Below are 25,821 nucleotides of genomic sequence, written 5' to 3'. Positions count from 1 at the left end.
CCAAGGATAATTTCCTGTTCATACTCAGTTTTTCACAGTTAACTGCAGGCTCTTAAATGCTAAATTTGTCATTTCTCAGAGCTCTAATGTAAGTGATGCTTCCACGTTATTTCATTTTGGTGTAGATATGAAAACACACATTGTTTTGCTCCTACACTTTGAATTTGCTTAATTTCATTACCTTTCTCGATGCCAAAGTCCTCTGATGTCCTGCCTGTACTGCATCTTGTAAAGAGAACACCTGACCCTGCATTCTTTCTGCATGCAAATGCACTTGAGTTAGCCGAGTCAGATGTGACCGTCAGAATTGGATTCTCCAAATGAAGCTCCTGTTTGCGGACATTAACTCTTACTTCTGTGAAATTACAAATTTGCGAGGCTGCTTGGTTAAGGATTTCCCTCATACTTTTCCTTGGTTTACAGCATGATCTGCTGAGGTCGCTTTTCCGTAGGGCATCAGTATTTTAGAGTTGTATTTAGGGAGCCTCTTTTGAGAACTCAGAGGTGCTTTGTTGTTAACTATTTATTCATAGGGAATATTTTCTTTAACTTGCAGACTGCCCGCGAGGAGCCCATTCACATTCTTAATGTTGCTATTAAAACAGACAGTGACGTTGATGATGATGGGCTGGCAGCCATGTTCAGAGAGTTCACGCAAAGCAAGGTAAGTTGCCTTGATTCTCTCTCTGGAACTGTGTAATTGTGCAGGACAGCTCTGTCTGCTTTGGGAAAAGTCAGTATGTTCCTCAGTTTTTTGTGTGTGTGTTTGTTTTTTTCAAAACAAATAAATGCAACAGTTACATCCTTAATTTATCCCATATAAAATCTTACCACCTCTTTGACTGGATGTAGCTGCACCTTTCTGAAGCATTTAGGTCATTGTTTTTCTTTGCACTGCAATCTAAATCCATCAGGTCAGGACTTCTTCCCTTTAATTTTTGATAGGGTAAAAGACCTTTAAGGTTTTAAACGCATTAGGTCAATCTTCGGTATCTATCTCCAGATGCTCTGAAAAAAATTGCTCCCTGATGGTAAAGTTGTTATATGAGTAACAGAGGCATGGACGGTGACATTAAAATGGCCTATGTTTTCTGTATCACGATAGTCTTAATGCAATTAAAATTTGTTCTCCTTGTTGTTGGCATGCTGGAGCATCCACCTAGTGTGCTATATCTGGCACAAGGTGGAATTGATTTGATGTGTTCTGTTGCTCCTTCGTAAGTATGGGATACACTTTAGAGTACCAGATGTTAGTCCTGTGGCCAGTTGTGAGACAGCATGGGGTGGGGATAGCCTCCTCGAGTCCACTCTGCCCTCTGGTGTCTGCCTGCACTTGCTTTTCTGGTTGGTGTGAAGAACTCCTCGGCTGGCTTGTGGGTGTGAGTAGCCCATCAGGCACTGGGACGCTGCTGCATCTGAGGTACCTGCAGCGACTGTGGGAGGACTGAGCGAGTAGTTTCTAACTTCACTTCCCATTCTGCAGAAATGAGGGGTTCCGAAATGGGGCTGGTATCCACGCGACTCCAGCAGCTTCCTGTCTCTTTAAGCAAAGAAAATAATCAGATATAAAAATTAAAAATAGTTCTGCTTTTCATCTGCTTGATCATGCTCCAGGCGTTTTATGGGAGGGGATAAAAGGAAAGAAATAAAAAAAAAAATTCCAAAACACATTAAACTATCAAATAGGTTGATCCAAATTGTCCAAATAATCTTCTAGTCCCAGCATGTTGTGTGTGTTTTTTTTAATAGAAATTAGGATCATATACTTGTAAATGACTTGTGGAGGAGATTGAGGCAGTCAGTGCAAATGGAGTTTCTCCAGGTGCTGATGGCTAATTGCTCTGTAATAGCTGTGGACTTGCTGTGAGACCCACATTATTACGATGTAATCAGAATCCTGTTGCTATGCTGTTATTGTCTGCCACTTGTGGAATTTCAAAAGCAATAACAATTTTTGCTTTTTAAATCATGGCATTATTAAAGTTATTTTCTTTCTCTTGCCATGAATATAGTCACTGATGCTCATTTTCAAAGGGCTTAACCTTAGTAAAACATTTCAGTCTGTACCGAAAGGGGTTGTTTTGTTCCTGGTCTAGCTGAGAGCTGAGTTCTTGTTTCTTTTTTGTTGTTCTTTTTTTTTTTTTTTTTTTTCCCTTTGCTTTTAAATTGGAAAAAGGAGGAGAAAGGAAAAAGTTTTAGAAAGAGGAGCAGAATGAGGAGATCTTAACACTTCAAAAGATCAGTGGTGTGGCAAATACTGATGGCAGCACTTATTTGAAATGTAGCTTAGTGGAATTTGACAAAGAAGCAACCAGAACGGATATTCTCTCATCTATTTGAAAAAACTAAGTAACACCTATCATTTATCACCTTTGCGGTATTGACACGTCTGTCCCTTGGTCTGGGTTGTCTGTGTGCTTATTGTGCCAAAAGCAAGTATGTGCTACATGCTTCCTGGGGTTAATTCTTTTAAATCTCATTTTCCATCATTTTCCATGGTCTTACCACGTCTGCACTGTGCTCCCTTCAAAAAGTAATCTTTGCAATAAAGACCAACTTGCTTTGGCAAATGAACGAGAATGTTTCCTGCAAGACTTGTATATGACTCTTTGCTTTAGTCGTTAGCAAGGCTCAGCTGGAATACTGTGTTCTTGTGATTTGGTTACTTACCTCTTCAGATTTAATGTATTTGCTTATGTGCGCTACTAGACAACCATCAGAGGAGAAATCTTAGCTATGAGTGGACTGAAGTGGACTAGGAACTTGCAGCGTAGAGGCGGGAGGATCTGTAGAGCTTTTTCAGGTCATAGAAGACTTTGACATGTTTTTGATGTGTTCTTTTCCTGTTAATCCAGTCACCTGATTCCATCCTTGCTTTTTTACAGAAATCAGTCCTGATTGAACATGGGATTCGGAGGCTGACTTTCCTTGTAGCACAAAAGGTACTTTGATATCTCTCATGCTGCTCAGAACTCTTTGGTTTCTAGCTCATAATAGCATTGACACTTGATGTCTTTTTTCCCAAATTAAATGCTGTATTAACTATATTTAGTTCTCTCTTCACTGTTTTTGTTCTCTAAAATTTGAAATGGTTTTGATGAATTCGCTTAAGAAAATTAATTTACAATTGTAAACAATCGTGGCACCTCTTGTATTCTTGAATTAATTATTTTTTGATTTTCATCCTAATTGCTAGCTTTCTTCTGCTTTTTTTTTCTTGTCTTCCTGTGTTTGTATGTTCGTTTGTAAGGACTTCAGGAAACAGGTCAACTATGAGGTGGATCAGAGATTTCATGTAAGTAAAAAGGGCGTAGAACACGGTAGTATTCTTGACCTGAGGCCAGGAGGCACATGACTCTAGGCTTCTCATTTGGTTCTTAGTCAGGCATGTAACGCCAACGTTGGTGTCAGAGTTAAGTGAAGTATTTAAACAAACATCTAACTTCAAATACACTCCTGTATTTATGGGCCTTTTGCATTCAGTGGGGCCATTCACATGCTAAAGTCTCTCTTGTCACCTGGCTGAACTCCTGACTGCCACATTAGTAAAGATCTTGTTTGTTTCAGTATTGTTTTGTATTCTAAAATGTAATTATACAATTATATTTTTGTATTTCTTACGTAGTGTGGTGATTTCATTAGGCTTCTTAGTGATTTTTAAAATAACTTAGAGGAGTAATTGAAGTGACTTGCTAAATTTCGCATAATGGCTTAGTGATGTGGAAAATGTTTGATGCTCTTACTGCTAAGAATTACTTCTTTCCCCAGGGCTTGGGCATCAGTGAGGGCCAGGTTAGCCCTGTTTTCAAGGTGGCAATGTAAGGCATAAACCAAAGTTTTATCCCTTGTGTATCTACTTTACAACTCTGGGAGTTATTAGGAGTCTTGAAAGTGCAAGAAATTTATCCTGTGCTCAACACACCTGATTTAGCAAGCTTGATGAAAGGAAAACTAGTTTACAAATCAGCAAAAATAGTATTTGAACAAATGTGGGTATCACAACATGGGAATCACTGCCCACAGTACAGGTACAGATAGGTATCAATCAATGGTTTATGTAGGAAACCGGACTCTTTGGAGAGCTGTTGGGACCTTAAGCAAGAAAGTCCAGGCTTTAGTTTTAAAAAAAGAAAGTTTTACAGAACTGAATTGATATTTGGGGAATGAAAAAATACGAGTCTATGAATGAACATTGTAGCATGTGTCAGCGGTCGGAAAGGAGGCAAAGAATAAAAGGAGTCGTCGCAAAAAGTTTTTCGTGAGCTGCCATTTAGAGCGCCGGGCTGTTAGGATGTTCCTGGTTCCTAAGCCAGAGGAAGCAGCGTGGTACGTCGTCTGTTTGCAAAGTTTGTAGAGTACCTCTGGGATCTTTTGTGAGTGTCAGTCTTTATTACTATCTCCTATTCTATTCCGTTTATTACTGGACCAACTATTAACTTAGCCAGGGCCTGGGCTTGGGTTTGTTTTTGTTTTAATTACAGTCTATATAATTAGTTCCCAGCATGTTGAGGTAATAGAGAGTTGCTCCAGCAAGCTTCCAATTTCCTCATCTCATTAGGTTTTTAACGTGATTATTAGTATAATAATCAACTATGATGATTTCTGTTGTAGCTTTTCACATTCTGCGGTTTGCAGGGTGTCTTGATTGGCTAATTTAGGCAAATTATTTTGATTGTCTTGATGATGGTTGGTTGATTAGAACACAGCAGGGGTATAATTCTTCTGCCTAGGAAATGGAGCACTTTTTTGGATTTTGGTACCAGAGCACTGAGAATTTTTGTGTGTGTGCACATCTAATTATTATATTTGCCCACAACACTAGTCAAATGCCTTGAAAGCAATTACATTAGTGATAGAATGAGCATGGATGATGTTAGGAGAAATTGGCAGCGTGCAGAGGAGGACAGGTAGGAGGGATTTGGAAGAGAAGTGAGGGAACATGGAAGCGGTTGTTTTCTTAGAGTATAGTTGATGCTTATAGGCTCCCCTGGTATGCCCATTGCCTAAATTTTCAGGCAGGATTTCTTGTACCACTGGCTAGTCTGGAAGACACACTCCAGGCAAACACAAGTTATTTTGCTCAACTGAGACTCCTCAGGTGGAGCTCTGGGGACGGTTTTCTGTAGGAGGTAAGGAGGATGACTAGCCAGAAGATTACTTCTGGCCTTAAAAGCTGTGTTGCTCAGTGGAGCCTTGTACTCTGCCATCATGCACTGGTTGCTGCACTGAATCAAGCTAGGGTTGCAAGTCTTTTGTTGATCGTGAAATGGAATTCAGAAATTCAGTGATTCCAGGTCAGATGCCTTCTTTTTTTTCTTAGTAAGACAGTTCTGGCAAGCTGTGTATGCTCTCTCAGGTCACCTTTAGGGTAAGTGGCTGGTATTCTCATGTTGGTGCAAAGCATTCACAAAAGTTCCTCCACCCAGTAAAAGTGTAATTCCACAGAAATGGATGGCTTTGCTTGGATGAAACTGGAGGGACAGGTAGAAGGATGCTGTCTAGTCTTTCTCTTTTCTTCTAAGACATGTGCAATATGCCACAAAAATGTAAAGCCCTTGTCATTTGCTAGGATTTTATCTGTGCAATAGAATGACAGGGAAATGTAATCATATTTGGGGGATTCTTGTAGAGTACTATTTAATATATGAGGATAAAGTTATTTGATTACAATTCATAGTTTTCCTTGGGAAGAGAGTATTTCTAGCAGTAATAATATGAAGAGAGCTAGAGAATACAAATCATTGTTTTGTGTACATCTGCTTACACAATGGAGTGTTAATATCGTTGTATGGCTCCCAAGCATTTCCACAGCAATCATAATCATAATAGAGCTGGAAGTTGTTTCCCACTACTGTCTGGACAGTTCCATGTTATTGTCTGTTAACAATTAGCAATAATAATCAAAAGCCAATCAAGTATCCTCTGTTGCATTAGCAGCGAAGACAGGTTTAAACTACCTCTGCTGCCTTCGTGAGGGTAACTTGATTTTCCACCACCCTTTGTGATATTAAAAAAGTAGCTTGTAACTTCTGTCATTTCCTCTGCTGTGGTGCTGCCCCAGGTCTGGCCTGTGAGCACTCTCTGGGTACAGCAAATGGCTTACTTTTGGAGGGCTAACATAATTGTTTTTATTTTCAAACAGAGGGAATTTCCAAAGTTCTTCACGTTCCGTGCCCGGGATAAGGTAAGCTGTATATTCTTACTACTTTTCTCCTAAGTCTTGGCTTTGTCCTTCTTTCACGTAGCTGTTCCTTGCCAGTCCAAGGGGCTGGGAGCTACTTCAGCCCAGCTTCACTGCCTACTGCGGTGTTTTCTCCTCCCTTGCTGGGCCAGTGATCCGCACACGCAGCAATCGATGTCAGTGACAATGATGAGTCTCCGATATTTGGGGATAAAAATTCGTGCATTTGGAAGCCTGACCTGAAGCTTCTGTTTGTGCAGATTTTAGTCGCAGTGTAACAAGGGAGTGTTGGAAGCAGTACGGTGATTCAGTACTAAACTTTCTGGCTTCTGTGAAAAAGAGGGGTTTGGGGGGGTGAGCTTGAGAACTTGCTGTCTTGCAATTTGTCTTCTACTCTCAGTATTTCAACAATTTCAATGCAGCTCTTGGTGCTAAGGACTCTGAGATAAACAGTTCTGGGTTGGATTCATTTGAATTTTTAGTTTTTTAATGAAGTATGAAATTTCATAAGGGGTGTTGTCTAGTTCTTCCCATCCTCAGTGTTTCAGCTTCTTAACCCAGCCTCCTCTTTTACACCCTTTTCTACTTGTATGATGCTGGGTACCTCCAGTTTGAGGAAGATAGGATTTACCGTCACCTGGAGCCAGCTCTGGCTTTTCAGCTAGAGTTGAACCGAATGCGAAACTTTGATCTCACTGCCATTCCGTGTGCCAACCACAAAATGCATCTCTACCTGGGAGCAGCTAAAGTTGAAGTGGGAACAGAAGTGACAGACTACAGGTTCTTCGTGAGGGCTATTATAAGGCATTCGGATCTGGTTACCAAGGTGAGTTTTGTCACCCGTGCAAGGTCTCGTTCCAAGACAGTGTACGAAACACTGCAAGTCATTCTGGGAACCTGCAAGCAAACGTATTGCCTGTATAGAGTACTGTGGATCTTTGCTAGTGTTGGCTCTGCAGAAGCATGTCTTCGAAGACCTATAGCATAGTATTCCTCTGCTTCAAGGAGATTTTTTTGTGGCCCAAGTGAATAGTCAGAAGTCCTTGCATTTGCCCTGTCTAGTTTGGGATTTATGCTGACCTAAACGAGGGCACAAGTCAGCCGGGTCTGCGAGTCCAGGCAGTGGGAGTACGGGCTCTGTGAGTGTCATGGATCTGTTTCAGCGTTGCACATCCTGCTGAAACTAATGTAACCTGTTTTCTCAGTCAAGTCCTTCTGCAGTTTTTCAAACACTGTATTCTTGGGCTGTGATTTTTGAATAGAAAGTAAGTTATTTGTTGACTCTGTCTGGCAGGAAGCCTCCTTTGAGTATCTGCAAAATGAGGGAGAACGATTGCTTTTGGAAGCCATGGATGAGTTGGAGGTGGCATTTAATAATACCAACGTGCGCACTGACTGCAATCACATCTTCTTAAATTTCGTGCCTACTGTCATCATGGACCCATCTAAGGTATGATCTCTTCCCTAGCTCTGAACTGTTTGTTTTTCTTGTGCTTGACTCACCAGAATTAAGTGGTCTTTTGTTGCCTTTTTATACTATGTAAGTGCACCTATGGATTGAATATATTTTAATACCATTTGGTGAATGACATGCAGTTTCTACTAGCCATTTTATAACAGAAAGCACAGGAAACTGGGGACCAGCATTAGAAATGGGGACATGAGGGTCAGTTTAGGTACTCTACAAATACTGGAGTTTTGCTTTTCAGTAAAAGTGCAGTCACATAACTAATGGACGTCTCTAACTAAAGACCACTTGTTGAGCTGCTAAACCAACTCCTCCTCAAAAACAGAGGGAATACTTTTTGTTTTAGCTAGTTAAGGCAAGCAATTAGTTTGTTTCACATTAGGAACCTGTTTGGCAGTGAAGAGGAAGAAAGCTTTGTTTTTTCTTCCAATCTATGAATAAATATTAAATGTAAGATTTCAGAACTAGCAGGGCTCATATTTTTAGTGGAGTAACGCTGTCCTTCAGGCAATGCAGCTCACTTCCTCTGTGTAAACTAAGGAACCGTTTATTAAAAATATGTTTTGTATTTGAAACTAAACTTATTTTTTCATTGTGTGTTTGAGAGAAACAATTTTAATAAGGAAATAGCTTTAAATGCTCTTCTGTTTGTTACAGAAGTCCAGACTCTATCCAAATAAAACGCGAGATAAATCATGAACTTACTTAAAAAAAATTTGTAAATTCAGCAAGAAAAAGGAGTGCCTCATTTTCATTCTCTGATACAAAACCACAGAGATCAACATTATAAATAAATGAACGTTAAGCTTTGTAGATGCATAAATGAAAGTGTTTAGGCATAAAGCACGTTTCTGGTTAGCAGAACCACCACAAAGAAAGTCCCAAATAAACTGTAAAGGCTGCATTTAGTTGGAAATCAACATTCTGTTCATGGTTACCAAAAGATGAGAGCTGACCTTTCCTTACGAGAATAACTGAAAGTTTAAAAAGATGAATTGGTTATCAAAATAAGTATCTCTTGCTTGCTGACTTTTAAATCATGATTAAAAATTGGTGGCTTAAATCGCTTTTGAATAAATCCTTTCTCGGTGCATCTGAAATCTTTAGTTCCCAGGAAGTTCAGAAGAAGCTGGGATATTCAGCCCCTGGAAGTTAGGCTGCCCTCAAATGTGTACCGTGACTTTTCCCTGAGCTGCTGTGGAAAAGAGACTTTTTATTTTTTGAAAGAATGTTAAAAACAGCCTATAAATTGCCTTCTTTTAATATGCGCTATTTGCCAACAGTAGTATATTATAAAGTTTAATAGAACACCAGAAGGCCAAGCTCCAAGTAGTAATTGCTTTGTTGATTTAAAGCACCATACCGCATGTGCGGTGAAACATGATTATTGTGCATATAAGTGCTACATAACTGTTTGTCAAGGATTTCACTTTCCTGCATTTTGTGGTTCTTAGTTGTGAGCTATGCCTGCAGGAGGAAAGGTAGGCGAAGGGGAAGCAGTGGGCACGCTGCGCCTTGCTGGGGCGTGATGTGCCGCGAGGAAAAAGGGGTGTGAATCCAGCGCTGTCCCTCGACCTCAGTAGTCCCCAGGTTGAGTTCAGTTCCTGCCTATCTCAAGGCTCGTTAGGATGAGAAGGGACAGGCCACCGAGGTCCCATAGCAGCACTGGGCACACGCTGCTGTTTGGTGCTTCCATCTCTCCTCTTCTGTGATGATTCCCCTGCACGCTGAGGTGCCCCTTTGAGCAGGACCTTACAGCAGCGGGATGGAGGGGCGACAAAGCGGTGGATGTGTCCAGAAAGGTGAGGGACATTCTTCTCGTGTGTTTTAAGATCGAAGAATCCGTGCGGAGCATGGTGATGCGCTACGGGAGTCGCCTGTGGAAACTCCGCGTCCTCCAAGCCGAGCTGAAGATCAACATTCGTTTGACGCCAACGGGGAAGGCAATTCCCATTCGTCTCTTCTTGACCAATGAGTCAGGCTACTACTTGGACATCAGCCTGTACAAAGAAGTGACAGACTCCAGAACAGGACAGGTACGGTTCCATATGGCTCCATAGTTTGACGGGAAAAGTATTTGGGGGGAACACATTATACCTGATGAAGCTCTTCTGTGGTTCGCGGTGTTTTCAGGTAACACAAAATTGCCATTCGACTTTGCCAAAGGAGGAAGAATGTAAAAATAATCTTGCAATAGGCGTGTAGGTGTGCAAAATGTAATCAATTATGTAAAAGTGCATGTCTTCTAATTGTTTTGTACGTACCTTCAGTCATTTGTACATCTGTTTTCCTCTGTGGCAGAGTGCTCAAAAAAGTAATGGAAAAGTAATCAGTGTTGGTGCTCATCCTGTAAGTTGTAATAAAAAATATTATTAATTATACGTTTCTTTGAGTAGATAGAGAAAATCTGTGAACTTGTCTTTTAAATTCTAAAGACCTAGGGAATGACCTGAGTAGGATGATATAAAATTATTGAAGGTGCTTTTATATCATTTTTATGAAGCATAATGGGCTCTTCTGTAATGGTTGTGGCTATTCTGGTATTTCTGCTTTTCATGGCATAGAATAGTGTGGTTAACTGAAATACCTACATATGCTAAAATACATGGAGCATAAGATGCATGAAAAATATTTAAATACAGAAATGTTTACATCTCCCTCTGTAATAATCTCTCTGCCATGCAGTAGTAGCAGCAGAATAAATCACTTGGGCACCATTAATGTTGAACACAAAGTGCTGAGTCACCTTTTCTCCCCCTCTTCTCCATTTAAATTTCTCCAGCAAGCTGCCTGGGCGTACAGTCCGTCCAGTTCTGCAGATCCTAGAACAGATAGTGTCTGTGTGTTTTACTTCATTTCTGCCTTTGAGTGGAGATGAGGAAAGAAAAGAACATTTTAATAATCTCCAATAGCTGAACTTAACACTTGAGTTTTGTTAGTCATTTGTGAAGGTCACCTTTCCTCTTAAACTCTGTTTCTCATGAGCTTTATGTTTTTAAAGCTAGGAGAATGCGCTTGTGTGTGTACAGCTTTTAGCAACTTTTCCAATATTTGATCTTTTTTAAATTTGACAGCCCCCCCTCCAATATTAAACCAGTTCTATTAAAAAATTGTACTGATAGGAATTATTTCAGTTAACTCTTTGAGCAGTTGGGAGGAAGGTTTGTTTTAAAAAACTAGGGCCTTCAAACGTTATAAGAAACTTCAGTAAATCTTCCCCCTCGTGATGGAGGTTTATAGGACGGGTTCAGATCTATGTATTTTTTCCTGTGTTTTCAGAGGGTTATTTTGAACTTAGCATATTCTTCTAAAAAAAAATTCAAACATTACTGATGTACCGGGTGCAGGGCACTTTCATGACTTCTGAAGAATGGAAAAATAGATTCGTCATGAAAGAATGACCCTGATCTCATTTTGCAGTTTCTGCGGCTATGAGTGGCGATGCCTAGTACAGACTTCTCCCGTTCCCACAGAACTGCTCAGAAGCTTTCCAGAGATTGAAGGAGAATTGGTCCCCAAGTGCAGTAACAGATCCTAACACAGGCGCTGTCACAAATGCTTGTTACCCTGAATAAATATTTCTCCCATTGAAGAAGCTACTTCACAAAGCAAAGTTTGTGAAGACTGAAGAGAGCATGAACTACTATTTTTAATCTAAAAACTAAAATAGGCTTTACGTACTGAATTTTATCTTCAGTGGAATTCTTCAATTAAATCACCTTCAATTAGAAAAAGATCTGCCATTCGTAACGTCGGATCTGATCACCATTCCGTTAAAAACAGCCTAATCATGTTGCTTCTGTCAGGTGTGTTTCTGTTAAGCAGCAGTCGTGCAGTGTTGTCCCAGTTAAGCAGCGCTCCTCCTGTTTCTTAGTTGAAATAGATTTCCTTCTGAGTCCTGGCTGAGTGGAATATATAGTGCCATGAAGCATGGCAGCTGATAATTCATGCTGCTACTCTGGGAAAATCTTTTAAACTTATAATATCAAAACTTCAAGCCAAATGACATATGCAAGTCTTGACCTAGCTTCCATGATCAGTCAGTGGAGATACAGATACCGTGCTGTTCGACTACATAAATAACAGAGTTCTCCTCTCTGCTCCCAGCTATCACAATCCATCGGCATAGATATGGTGTCAGGGGAAATACTGGTGAATGTGAAGTCATCTAAGTCGCAGGCTTTTTTTCTGTGGGGATGTGGCTGTGTTCACTTTGCTTTCTGCTGTGATATGGTAATAAGTCAGTGATACTCAGATCCGCGCAGTAATGGTCCAGCCCTGTCTCCAAAGGGTAGTAATGCATGATGAAGCATGGTGTTACAGGATAGGCGAGTATTAACGTATTTGTAGAGAACAGAAACAAGCTTGATCAGTCTGGAATGTCCTGATGATTTTTGGTAAACTTTGAGTGAGATAGGTGTATGGAACCAGTGGATTAAACTGTAATTGGTCGTGTTTTGTGCTGCAGATTATGTTCCAGGCATATGGGGATAAACAGGGACCACTTCATGGGATGCTGATCAATACTCCGTACGTGACCAAAGACCTGCTTCAGTCCAAGAGATTCCAGGCGCAGTCTTTAGGGACATCATATGTCTATGACATTCCTGAGATGTTTCGGCAGGTAGGTGTTCTTAAGGCCCGGTGGCTTGTTCTAAACTTTTGTACCTGCAAAGCACTCCTATCGGTTGCCATCCTTGCTTGTCAGGGAAACAAGTGGCCTGGAGTGGCTGACAGTGGTCTCCCAGGGTCTATACAGCTGTGGCTTCGGTCTACTTGGAAAGAAATTAGGGCTCCTGATACACTGCTGCTGTGGTTCCATTAATAAGTCAAACCGTAGGAGCTGAAATGTAAACCGTCTTGCGTTTCTTGTTCATGTTTCTTTGTTTTCCCACCCTGTTATCCAGCCTTCCTAGAGGGCTGGACAGTGCAGGGGTGGTAGTTCCTAGGATAGGACTCATACATCTTTAAATATGTTAATGAGTTGCTGAATTGATTGTGTATCTGATTTGCTGGATTCTATCATGAATCACATAATTTGAATTATGCTGCTTAGAGTGAAACTGTGTTTCAGAGTTTAAATGCCAAAGTGATATCCACTGAATACTGTCAGCCAAACTAGGAGGAGCGATATTTCAGTGTGTTCTGTGTTGAATATTAGGTCACAGTGGATTGAATAAAAATATTTGCAGATGACATTCTTAACAAGAAGTTATCTTTTCATCCTCTAGTCTTTGATTAAACTCTGGGAGTCTATGAATGAACATGCATTCCTGCCAACACCGCCGCTGCCTTCTGACATACTAACTTACACTGAATTGGTGTTGGATGATCAGGGCCAGCTCGTGCACATGAACAGGCTGCCGGGAGGAAATGAGGCAAGTTGCACTTTCTTTAACACTACTTTTCTTTCCATATCCTGCAGTACATTGTGTTTTGGACTAGGTTTGACAATTGTAATGAAAATTTACCAGCCAGGCACAAAATCTATTCATTCAGTCTTTCACAGATGAAAACTCGCTCTTGAAAATGAGATTTTTGTTTCATTAAAACTTAATACCTTCCATACAATGGGTATTTTAACCTCCATAGTAAATGATGATTCCATTTCAAACCTGTGCCTATGCTGTTTTTCCTTCATAATTAAAAAGTGCTCATTCAGCTATTCCAGGTAACTGAGGTTTGTGTTTGAGCAAAATATGTTTTACAAGACTAAATAGAAATGTTTTCATTTGCTTAAAAAATGAAAAACCAATTTTATGCTTTCCGTGTAAGTACTCACCGCGCGGTGTTTGTGCAGCACACCGGCAAGGTGTGTGCAACATCCCCCTCTAGTGAATGATTTACTTGAGGCAAACAACCTGCTAATGCTGTTGGGATAATAGAGTTACTCCTTCAGCTCAAGCAGGAGGAGGCTGTACTGTTGGGGTGGGCTGTTGCTGGTGTGTCGTTACATTAGCAAGCCAAAGATTGCAGCATCGACGTGACTGGAGAATAAAGCTAACTAGTAGAAAATGTGTTTAATTTTTTTTTGCCAAGGCTAGGTGGGATTCAGTAAGTGAATGTTGCTACAGTGATTTAAATTCAAACAGTTTTAAGTAGTGGTATCATTTATTTTTTCTTAGCATCATTGAACTAGCACCATCCTTTTACTAGATATATAACTTCAGATTTGCAAAAGCTCTGTTCAAAAACGTCAAGTATAGTGATGAGAGGAAATAGGGGTTTTCATCACTATTTACTGCCCGTATCTTGCCAGGGGGAGGTTTTGAATATGATGTTTTCAGATTGAACCTAATCAGTAAATGGTGACTATGGGAGCACTGCGTCCTTGTCTTTTGCTGGCCGATAGCAGAAATGTTTTAACTAGTATAATTAAACCTGAAATGAGCTATTCCCTACATTCTTCGTGAAAGCTGGGGCTGCAATGCTGTGGAGGCTTATGCCATCATCTTTCTCTCTTTCTCTGCTCTTATTCAGCGTTTGAGTGGATGGTGGCTAGGGAAATAGCAAAGTCCCTCAGGGACGTAGCTCTGTTCTTGCTGAAATTACAAGCACAGAGCTGCCTGGGCATGAACATGTAGTGTTTACTCTGCCAGTATGAATACAAATAGTCTTATTATAAGAGATTCTGTACTCAAAGACCACCAAAAAAAATTAGGAGTTTTTTTAACCCTTGGTAGACTTTGTTGTGCTCAATCTGAAAAGAAATTACATGGCTCTTGTGGTGTGCATAGTGGTGTTATCTAATGCACAGGTTCAGGCCCTGCCTGCGTGGTTGTTACACCGAGGGGTTGAGTCGCTGGAAAGTGAGATAAACAAGGAGAAAATACGATGTTCCCCCCACATTTTTCAGTCTGGCTGCTGAAGATCGCTTCTTGTGGATGTATACGGCAGACTCTAACCCGCTTTTTAACGACTTCCCAGAAATGAGGTGAGGGTGCTGGCCGCAGAGATGAAATCCCAGCCCAGGGTTCGGTGTCTCGGGGAAGCCTAGCGAGTGGTCAGACGGAGGAGGTGCTGTGTGCCTCCCCGGAGAGGCATGCGGCTCGCTCCTGGGAGCGCTGCGCTGTCAGCCCGGCCTGTCTGCAGCCGGACGAGTCGCTGTAGGACCATGTGCAGCTGGAATGAGGTTGGAGGCTTTGGTATTGAATTCCGTTACCAATAGCCACTGCACACAATAGCGCTCATTCACAGGTGAGAGCGGACAATCTGAGGAAGAGGTTCCAGGAGCAGTCTGAAGGACAGGTGACATTCAGAAGGCGACGAGCGGCTGAACAGATTCATTCCTCCACGCTGCACTTTCTTTATCTGGATGAACGGACTTTAGGCTTTTATGGTTTAATTCCGTTCAGCTGAGGGAACAAATTTTCACAAATGCGTGCTCAAGTTGAAGATGGCTGCAGTGGTAGAGAAGGAAGAGACAAGATGCTAGATAAATTCAGAGCGTAAGCCTTTCCTTTGTTAAGGCTGTAAGTGGATCCATTCTGCTTTTTTTGAGAATCAGTCTGCATAGCATCTGGGCAGAGAAATACAGCATCTTATCTGCCAGGAAGCAAAGATCCTTGGGGTAATCCATCTATGTGGCAGTAGCTGTGGTAGTATTGCATAGGAAAAGGAGACATGCCACAAGGAGCAGGAGAAAATGCTAATTGGTTCTGCACTTCTTCCATATGATACAATGGTGAACCATTCTCAAAATATGGCGCATGTCCTTGGCTCTCTAAACTTGTCTGAATTTGTTAAGGAAGAGTTTTGTCCTCAGATAGATGTATTTGATTTCAAAATGCCAGAAGCCCATATACACTGAAAATCGTGTTACAGGGGAGATGATCCCTAAAGAAATGAGTACAGCGGGGAAGTCGAGGTTCCCAGGCTTTGCAGTGGCTTACTTGGTAGCCTTAGTCAAGGTTTTCACTGCTTCAGTTTGTTCATATCCTAGTAAGATGGGACTGCTTTGGGCTGTTACAAGGATAATTTAGACAAATATGTTTTAAGAGTCTTTGACTTGGTACTTGCTACATAAGTGCTGGATATTACCTTATACAGCATTCCCCCAGTTTTGGTTAGTAACCCTCGCTGGTCAGTGCCGATGGAGTCTGTGCCCTGGAGATCCAGAGGCGTAAGCTGTTTCCAGTTCAGACCCCGATGAGCTGACAGGTGGGAGTGCTTGGTAGGAACTTTCCAAGTAAATACGATTTTTTTTTCTTTCTTCCCAGCGAAAGTTGCTGATTTTCTGAATCCAAAGTCTTTTGAGAGATTGTACATCAGGTGTTTTTTACTAAAGAGGAAATTCCTGTTGAAAACTTGTGACTGTGGTAAATATAGCTGCTGTTTAGTGCATTTAGGTTCCTATGACTGTTCTTGTTTCAGATCAGAGACTCAAACACAGCTATTCCCCCATTGCGAGTGCCTTACTGTTGTGGTATCGGCTGTTCCGAGGTAGGGCTTGTCTTCCCTGTTGGAGCTGTGCTACACAGTATGAACAGGGACGTTTTCTCTATGTGAAAAGGGATCAAGACGCTCTTCCTCTTACAGCATTCAGCTGCGCTGACTGCCCTGATGTTTTTAGCTAGCAGGTGAAATTGAGAAACCAGCGTAAAATCCAGGAGATTTGTGGTTAGTGTGTTCGGCTGGATGTCAACAACCAAAGTTGCAATCCCTGCTCTAATACAAGGCAGAGCAGGAGCTCGAAGCCAAGTTTCTCCTGTCCTCTCAGAGTTTGCAAGCAGTGTTCTGGGCTAACCTGTCTGTGTTTTCAGGAAAATCTGTGAAATGGGAATTCTCAAGAACTTCCACAATAGAAGAGGTTTTTCTCCGCTTAGCTTGTGACCACTTCACGTAGCCCACCACCTCATTTGGCAGTAATTATCTCTTTGCTAGTAGTCGCAACAAAGAAGCCAAGGACTTAATGGACCATGAAAATACAACTTGCTATTTATTCCTAGACAGTGCTTGCTGCTTCTGAGCAGAGGATCCCGTGTCTTGTCACGGCCGCGCGGGGGAGCTTGCAGTGCTGCTGGCCCTGCCGCCCGCTCTTGCGGCACAGAAGACATCACTAACGCAGGGCCTCCTTCCAACCTCTCGTCCACGCAGGGCAGCCAGGGTCCTTCCTGAAGCGCATCTGCTGTTTCTTTGGACTGCAGACAGAATCCTGGATGTTGCCTGGAGCTTTCTGCTAGATGGTTTCTGTTCTGGATCCTTCATGTTAAGCTAGTGAACCGTGTCCTGGTCTCTAGTTACTCTTTTCTTTGGTTTTTTTGTTTGTTTGTTTGTTTGTTTTGGTTTGGTTTTGTTTTTGGTTTTTGTTGTTGTTGTTGTTGTTTGGTTTTGTGGGTTTTGTTTGTTTGTTTTTAATGTGTGTGTCCTCTATTACTGGTCTGGCTGCTTTGACACCTCTGCTCACATGTGAGACTGTTCTGATAAGCTCTGTCTGCTACCACAGGATTTCAGTAAGCCACCACCTTTGACAAGACTGAATGTGCCACACTAAAAAGTTGAGAACAGTTTGTAAATAATTTTCAGAGCCAGCAGATGGAGAAGGGAGCTGAAGAAAACACTGTTTTATTAGCAGAATCAAACACCAGTTGATAGCTCCCTTCTAATGCTCCTGAGTAAAGACTGAATAGACTTTGGGACAAATGGGGTATAATTTATTGTATTAACTGTGAGCATATCAAGAACTAAGCACCAGAGGTGGATGCTCAGCCTGACTCCAGTCTGACTCTTAAGATAGACACGGACCATTGAGATGTACAGAGTTTATATAGGTGGAAGGAAAAAAATCCACTTGTAGTTGTTTGTAATCCTAGGGATTTTACTCTAAAACGTTTTTAAGAAGAAAATTTTAAGTTCATGCCACAGCCTGGATGCCTGCCTAGATTATAACACAAGACTTTTAACATTTCTGCGAATTTAATTCTTTTTTTCAATAAGTGGAAGCTTTTTTTTTTTTTTTAGCGGCACAATCTTTGGTGTTTCTGGCTGAGATTTTCATTGGGTTGGGTGTGTGGGGTGGAGGTGTGTGACTGGGACTTTCTGCTCTAATACTGGGAGGGATGGGTTTGAAAGGATGCAGCACCTCACCCCGTTTGACAGCGTAAGAGGAGCTGATGGCTGTCCCCTGGGAGCCTTTTGCCCTGGCAGCTCACCTCTGTCCTGCCGGTCATCTAAGCCTCTGACGTTGCTCTGTAGTTACGTGGCTGTGCTAAAATGGGGAAGTCTCTGAAAGAGTCAGAAATTGTGTGAACACGGACAAGTGAACAGGGCTGGAGTTCAGAAGTGGATGGCAACTCGCACAGTGTTTAAAACCGTGTTGGTTGCAGTAGCTCTGCTGAAGACGTGACCTGTAATGTAGTGACACCCCCTTCAAATGCCCATTGAAGATGGCTTTGTTCCGAACATTAGCATATTAGCTGAAATCTTAGTGTGAAAAGGTAATTCCCTCAGCCTGTTGGAGATCTCAATATATTACTTGTCATTCTTGAGCCAGGCATTCTAATGTCTTTCTATAGCACTTTATGTATTTTGACTACAATTTACCGTGATCCTCTGGCACTAGGACTGCACCATCCGCTGATAAGACCCAACTAATCTTCAAGGACAAGGAGAAAGTGAGCGTAAGGAGTGCCTGCAGCAACACCCCACATTACCCTTCATCTCAGTCTCACGCAGTGTCCATGTCAGATGTGTCATTTTCCCTGTTGGCACTAGATGTCACAGTTTTTCCTTCTCAGTAGCGTGAGGATCAGAAATAATCCATAATCGGAGCTGTTAGCTGGAGCACGGGCAGGCACCCTTGTGAATGTGGGAAGGTTTGGCCAGGTGAAATTCAGGACAGCAGTGGGCAGAAGGCTGCTGAAACTCTACTTCGGCAGCAGCTCCCTGGATTGCCTGGGGCTGAAAGGTGTAGCTAATGAATTTTATACAAGCAAAGCTTAATAGTTGAACTGCGTGTTCTGCTTTGTCACCCCATGTTCCTGCGTTTTATGACAGGCACAGGGTATTAAAACATCCGCTGGGCTACTTATGGCGGATGGTAAGTACTTGAGAAAAAGCAGGGAACGGGGGATGGCAAAGTCAGTGAATTAACATGAAGGTGAAGGAAACCACCGGTGCATCTTCTCCCCCCTACCCCAGCCCCACCACTGGTTTTCCCAGAGATTACTGTAAATATCGTCATTTCTCTCTGGGTTCCCCAAGCCTTCTTCTTGATGAGTTTTGGGAACAATCCTGACCTGAAGGCTCTTCTGGCAGTAGGAATGGGTTTAAATAACAGGGAAGCTGGACAACTATTTGTGCCGCACAGCAAGTGGTGTGTCCTCATCTGAAATACTTGTGATGCCATTTCAGAAGGTGATCCTCCTTCGGCAGAATAATTTTAGCCCCTATCAATGAGATGCTCAGAGGTCGCAATGAGACGCGGGGGTAGGGATCAGGACAGAGCACGTTTTTCTCGTGCACGGGAGAGGGTTATTTTTAGTAAAAGGAGGAATGTCTTGTGACAAGTGGAATATAATACAAATTAAAAGAGGGTCCCCCTAGCATCATTGAAAGCTGATTTTTTTTTCCTCACTTCATGCCTACATCATTTAATGTAACTTTAAGAGTAGCAGGGGTGTGCATGGGAGGATGGGACTGGGGCAGGGGGGGTCTTTTGAACTCTGTTAGCGTCGGGACGGATGCATGTCACGGTGTATATGGAGCAGCTCCTTGGCTGAACAGTGGTTGTACAGTTAAGCAGTACTCTGTAATACCTTGAATTGTTTGAAGGGTTAACATTCATGCAGATCAGTGTCTTCAATGTGCTGTTTCTCGTAGTTCTGTAGACCCAGTATCTCCCACGGCCTGATTTTTGGAAAGGTACATGGATGCTGTAGCAATATTAGAAGTTCAAGATTTGAAAAGGCTTTTCTTATGGAACCAGAGGTTATGAGCCTCTAACATATACCTTTGAGTTAGAATTTATCATAATTATTTAAAAGACGAATTTTTGGAAGGTTATAAGTAATTTTTTTTTTTTCATTTTATATAATGAGATATGGCTGTTGAATTTCATAATGCTATCAAACAAATACAGAATTTAAATTTTGTTGCCTTTCTTGTAATTCTGACTTTTATCAAATGCGTACGTTTAAATCACACCTCTAATAAGTGCTTGTGATATCTGTAAACACTTTACAAAAATGAAATTCTTGGGCAGGAAATAACCCCGCACATCACAGGCGAGGCTCTCGGAGGACACCGAAAGCAGTGACCACCCAAATCATGTCTTATTCAAAGAGCAGCTAGAGCTCAAAATTTCTTGAAGGGTTTTAAAATCCTCAAATATAAGCATTACTAGATCAGAGATATAAGTGGTGGCACAAAGAGTTTTATTCTGTATTTTGATATATATGTTTGAACACGTGTATATGGATAATATGGATACTGTAGAAAAGAAAGTTCTTGCCTACAAGAAAGCTCCTAATAAAGGTTATCTGTCGCTCTCTGTCTCTTTATCCATCTGTAACTTCACCAGATGTGAACTATTTCAGCGGAAGTTTTCAAGCCTTACACTCTGCCTAGGGAGAAGTTAGTTATTGTTTAGTTTGGAAAGCTTCATCAAAAATGCTTTTGTTTTGGTGAAGAAGCTCTCAGTGTTGCTCACAGTTGGTTTTGTGGGCTTGCAGCAGGAACTTGAATTTGATAGAGAATTTGGTTTGGGTTCAGCATCATGCCTTTTGCAGTCCCCAAGAGACACCGTGCAAGCTTCATACCTTGCAACACAGATGTGTGTGCAGTAAAAACGACTTTTACACTGCCTTTAATGGGTCTTTTTGAGCTTTCCTTTTGGTGCTCTGTGTGTCCGTCCGCTTCCCCTGAACATCAGCCCGCCTTTTGCTGGTTTGCTTTGTGGCTTGCCATCCGAGCGCTCTTTGGTCTAGTGCGAGGAACCAAGACAGTACAAATTCACGTCTCCGTCCACTGTACTGCACGACGCCTTTTACTGAGCAAGCCTTTGCCATGTCTCATCCTGGAACCGTTTCTTCCCATCTCTCATCCATTTGGCTGCGTGCTGTTCAGAAAACCCGTGCCAACGTGTGCTTGGCTGTGCCGCCTGCGACCACTGCTTTGATTGCTAAATGACACCTTTTTCAGAGCCAAGAAGAGAAGGAAGGAATCCTGGGTTTTGGCACTCCACTCTTGTCAAGGCATTAAGTCTGAATGCCTCTAGCAACCCACGTGCATCATGCCCTTTTTCTGGGAGTTGGTTCATGCTGAAGATAATTTTACAGCTTTTGGTCACAGTATAAATGCAAGGTGTCTCTCTTTTAGATCTGAACTTCTGGGCATCAGATTCAAATGATGAAATACCAAAATTGCTACGTCTGCATCAAGTAAAATTTCTGGGGATGCCTTTGTTCCCTTTATAAAACACGCCTTGTCGACGGCTATGCAGCGGAGAGATTCAGCATCGTGGGGCCAGTGGACACTGGTTTACCTCCAGAAAAGACAGAGGTTGTGAAAGGGGAATAAAGCACGTGTTCCTTATTTAACAGCCTCTGAGCTTTGGCATTTCCAGTGCTCACATGCCAGACCACTACAACTGTTGCATTTCCTTTCTTCTTATAACTTTAGTATGTAATAAATACTGACATACAAATGTATTCATGGTTTATATATATTTTTTACACATAAAACTTACATGTGATACAGATGCAACAGAACGGGAACAAGACAAAGTTGTTGTCAGGGTTCTGTAAGTTCAGTTGTCCTACTTGGAGAGTTTGAGATCCACATTCAGGTTTCCAAATTTGGACGTAAATAAATAAAATGCAGCATGGGATAAAGTACCTAGGCTCAAGCATCATCCTTGTTGAGGATGATAGAGAGATTGAGAGAAATAGAATAAACCAGGAAAAATTGGCATGGCTCAAGCGTAGATGCTGTCAAATAATAAGCTGTTCTCGTTTACATCAGATTTTCCGTCAGCTATGCTTCTCCAAGAATTACAGATCCTGCTAGAAAGAGGCTTAGAAGCTCCCTCTGCTTGAACATCAGCCACCATTTGCGTTGCCTTCCCTTCGTTCGGAGCCTGTTGTGCTTTCAGGAGGGAGACTGGGATCGGTTTCCTCCCCATTCCCCTCGGTGCCTGTTGTCAACAGCTCCGGCTGCCACTAGCAGTCAATTTGTAACTGCATCAGTGTGTGTATTACTGTTCACATCGATAGCGCAATTAATGTTGAAGTCAATTTTGGTGTTAATTTTAGGCCATGATTAGTGTTGACACTGTGTGTCAAACTAATGGCATTTATGAGCACCATGAAAACGAACGTTAGTTAATATCATGTTTTTACTATCTGTTAATGGTTACATTAAGGCAAAGATCTAGTGGGAGAAGGTGTGTATAAAATTATATATATAAAACTTGTGTGTAATATATATGTGTCATGCAATTCTGCATTGCTGGTGCTATTCAGGGAGCAAATGACATCTGAGCACTGAATCCTAATCACAGTTTGGAACATCAGAAATAATGATCACTTCTGATCAGAGGTTGTGAATAATTCATCTGGTTTGATTTTCACGTTCCGTCCAGTGATACTTTTCAAACCAAATGTGTTCCTACAGGAGAATAATGGTCCCACTTCTTATGGAAATACTGTGGCACAAATCATTTTGCCAACATAAAAACAGTTAAATAAGACGGTTCCTGCTTTTATTTTTTCCTCCCTCTCTTCTTCATTCCTGGGTGTGCTGGGAATAGAGCTGTGGCAGGAGAAGCACTTCCAAACTGTGCTGGCTGTTAAAAAGAGCCCGTTTTGAAGCCACTGCCGCTTGCCATCACCCGTTATTGTTCTGCCAATGCTCTTAGGTGATTAGCTCAGCCTGGCTAATTAACCTGTGAACTCTCCATTTTTTTGGCACGCTGCCGTTAACTTAAAAAATCTCTCTTTTTTTTTTTTTTTTCCTGAAATAGAGAGCTATCCTCCATTACCTGTACATTCAAATGGAATCTACATTGTTCATAGCAAAAAAAAATCCTTAGCTGTGCCATGTGATTTTTATTACTGGATAAATGGCACAAAACACGCTCTGTATTGGGGAGGCAAAAAGACACACAAGTTAATAAAGTGGTGCACTTTAATTTTTCTTTTCTTAAACTGCATGTGGTTGCTCCATATTTATCACCTATAAACTATTTTCAAGAGTTCGTGTTTACTGTGCTCTGGCTGGATAGTTTTTCCTATTTTACTAGTGAGCATTAACAAAAGGGATTTTATTTATGTGGAGGATACACGATCTCAGGTTAGGGAACTATTCCAAGGCTTCTGTTACAATCTGAATTTTCTAAATAGGAAATGCTTTTAATCTGCCTGTTTTCTATACTGTTAAAAATCATCAAGCTGATTAAAGTGAGGAAAATCTTTTACATCTTGAGAGGTGAGACAGACTGTGGGACCAGTCCTGGGTACTAACTGGGCTCGGTCACTAGTCCCTAAGCCCTGGAGCAAGTGTTAGTTCATCTGCCTCCCATGTGAGCTGAGGGTGCTAGGATTTTACTTTCGGTATGTTGTGGTTATCGTGTGCGTTTCTGGCAGTGTCTTTATGTGTTTCTATCTTGCAGTTTATTGCGATGACGAGTATTTAGCAAATACAAAACCTGAGCGTTTCTCCTGTTGTGTGTGGCTTGTGTTCAGCTGATGGTGCTTGAAGCTTCCTGCTGTGGTCCCGTCTGATGGGATCGGTGTAGCTGTAAGGACACAACTACTTAGGCAAAACCCTGCAAATTGGTGTTGCTTCTGTGCTGTTTTGGAAGAAGTTTCTGGTGCAGTTTGAAAGAGAATATTGCCCCATCTTCCCTGTGGCTTTCTGTCAATAACTAAAGCTGGTTTCTGAGGTGGTATCGGAAAGATTTGGTAAAGCGCCCACTTAAGGATTTTAGTTATGGCAGGGGAAAAAAAAAAAGCCTGTAAAATACGGCAAAGAACTGAGCTGCAGTAGGTGACGGGGTATAGATGGGCATCCCTTAGTTCTCAGAGGCTAATCTTGAAGCCTTTAACTTTGAATTTGCAGACTTTTTTTAACCTGCTGTTTCTAATTGCAAACTTGCCCACAGCTGAGAGATAGAACAGAGACTCTATATCCAGCCCCTGGCATCTCTTTACCTGCAACAGTCAGGTCAGAAGGACAAAGCTTACTTTTCTTCTCATTTTTTCACCATTATTCTTCCTTTTTCTTCTATGAAAGTCCAGCGGTAGAAGAGCAGAAGTCCAAGGAAGCCCTCTGGCTGTGTAGGTTCGTTTGGCATGAGTTAGGTCGCTCTTCCAGACTCCGGACTGGTTGTCTGTGTGACCCCTGGTCTCCGCACACACTTTTGGTCTGTGTGCCTGACCAACAGCTGCATCCACTTGTTTTACGGCATTACAACTTTCCCCTTTAATTTTGCAATAATACTGGTATTTTAGCAAAGCATCCCGCTGATTTTTAGGGATTTATGCTCCTGTCTTTGAAACTGCTGCAGTATCTCTCTTTTCCAAACACTGCGGTTGGATGCTAAGATGTAACTGTAAATCTGCAAATATTCAGAGGCAAACAAATTAATCCCTTACGACGTATCAGTCAAAATAGCAGTGGATGAAACTGAGACCAACGAGGAGGTGAACTGAAACACCATCATTCTGTTAACTTGCAATCTCAGCTCTCAAAAGGGGAGGTGTAAGGGAAGGATCTGCCGGTAGCCGGTTGTAATATTTTTGGATTGCTGCCTGCTTTACTTCCAATGACCCTTAGATTAATTCCTCTGCCTTTTTATTTTTTTTAATGAGCCTATTATGGCATATCTTATTGCAGATGCTGATTGGATCTCAACTGTGTATTGTGCCATTTTGATTTGGATTAAATGGCACATATCTATCTGCTGCTTCTCCCCTCTCCCCCTCCCGCTTTAGTTCATCATGTTCAGAATTCAGAGTCTCCACAATGAGAGTTTCAACCCTCCTGATTGCAGAGGATGTGCAATCGGCTTGAGGAATGTGTACTCAGAGCTTATGATCCTTGGGCAAGCGGAGACTGGGTGATGCATGTGGCTTTCAAGGGACGCTGCTATTTCCATCTGTTAATGGCATTCCAGGATGGCCAACTCCCCAGTGCAGCGATACGCGGCAGCTGAGAGATGGGAGATGCAGGGTACAGATGTTGTTGATCTCCATAAGATGGGCCAGAAGAGATCATCTGGTGATTTTAAAAAGAAAAATATGCAGCAAAAAGCATTACTTATCCAGGCAGGTTTGGAAAGAAACTGCTGCGATATTTGGGAAGGAAAAAGGGAAGAGCCAAAGAAATTAAAGGAAGGACAGAAAAAAAAAATAGAGTTACTAAAATAATAGTTATGAAATAAAAGGATTATTAAAATGAGGGCAGGGTGAGAGAGAACCAGGGTGACGAGTTTCTGGGGTGCTATCTGGGTAGCCTAAGCAGATGGTCAGGGGTCCTGTACAGCAGCACGTCCATCCTCACCCTGTGGGCGCTGGCACGCAGAATGAACGCAGCACCCTGCGAGAGGGGCGTTTGCAGAATGTGTTTTGGACCTGTGACAAATCCCCGAATGGGGAGAGGGAGGGCCAGTATTAGTGTCTTGGGTGGGCAGAGAGCAACGGAGGATGTGCTCCAATGAGTGTGGAAAGGATCAAATCCTGCCAGCTGTGCTCTGCAGCGGCAGCGCGTATCAGAGCTGCTGTTAGCCGAGTTCCCAAAGAAAATATACGAAGTGCAACACACATAAGAAAAATGGCCCCTTCGTGATTCCCCTCTTTCACATCTTGAAGATATACAGTTAGGTTTTGTTGTTCTCTGCTCTTTGATTGCAGATTGGGATGGTGGCCTGGAAGATGACTCTGAAGACCCCCGAGTATCCAGAAGGCCGTGATATCATTGTCATTGGCAATGACATTACATACCAAATAGGTTCTTTCGGGCCTCAAGAGGACATACTATTCCTGAGGGCTTCAGAGCTTGCTCGAACACATGGCATCCCCCGTATCTATGTGGCTGCCAACAGTGGAGCCAGGATTGGTTTGGCTGAGGAGATTCGGCACATGTTCCATGTAGCTTGGGAGGACCCCGATGACCCGTACAAGGTAAGGAGGCACAGGAATCAGAGGTGAAACTCTGCAGTAGCTCACAAAAG

General features: G+C 42.0%; 1 protein-coding gene across 1 annotated transcript in view; it reads left to right on the top strand.

Moving 5' to 3' along the window:
• ACACA (acetyl-CoA carboxylase alpha) overlaps positions 1-25,821 on the top strand; it is a 142,696-nt gene that overhangs the window by 64,143 nt on the left and 52,732 nt on the right. The window contains exons 33-42 of the mRNA XM_082328122.1: positions 557-664; positions 2,886-2,942; positions 3,251-3,295; positions 6,143-6,184; positions 6,792-7,007; positions 7,476-7,631; positions 9,482-9,685; positions 12,118-12,273; positions 12,881-13,027; positions 25,502-25,771. Coding sequence (XP_082184248.1) covers positions 557-664; positions 2,886-2,942; positions 3,251-3,295; positions 6,143-6,184; positions 6,792-7,007; positions 7,476-7,631; positions 9,482-9,685; positions 12,118-12,273; positions 12,881-13,027; positions 25,502-25,771 — 1,401 coding nt within the window. The remainder of the gene's footprint in view (positions 1-556; positions 665-2,885; positions 2,943-3,250; positions 3,296-6,142; positions 6,185-6,791; positions 7,008-7,475; positions 7,632-9,481; positions 9,686-12,117; positions 12,274-12,880; positions 13,028-25,501; positions 25,772-25,821) is intronic.

The sequence above is a fragment of the Platalea leucorodia genome, assembly GCF_965183815.1.
Source record: "Platalea leucorodia genome assembly, chromosome: 16".
Taxonomy (NCBI): Eukaryota; Metazoa; Chordata; class Aves; order Pelecaniformes; family Threskiornithidae; genus Platalea; species Platalea leucorodia.
Note: the sequence above shows the minus strand (reverse complement) of the source record. Positions and strands in the feature narration are given on the sequence as shown.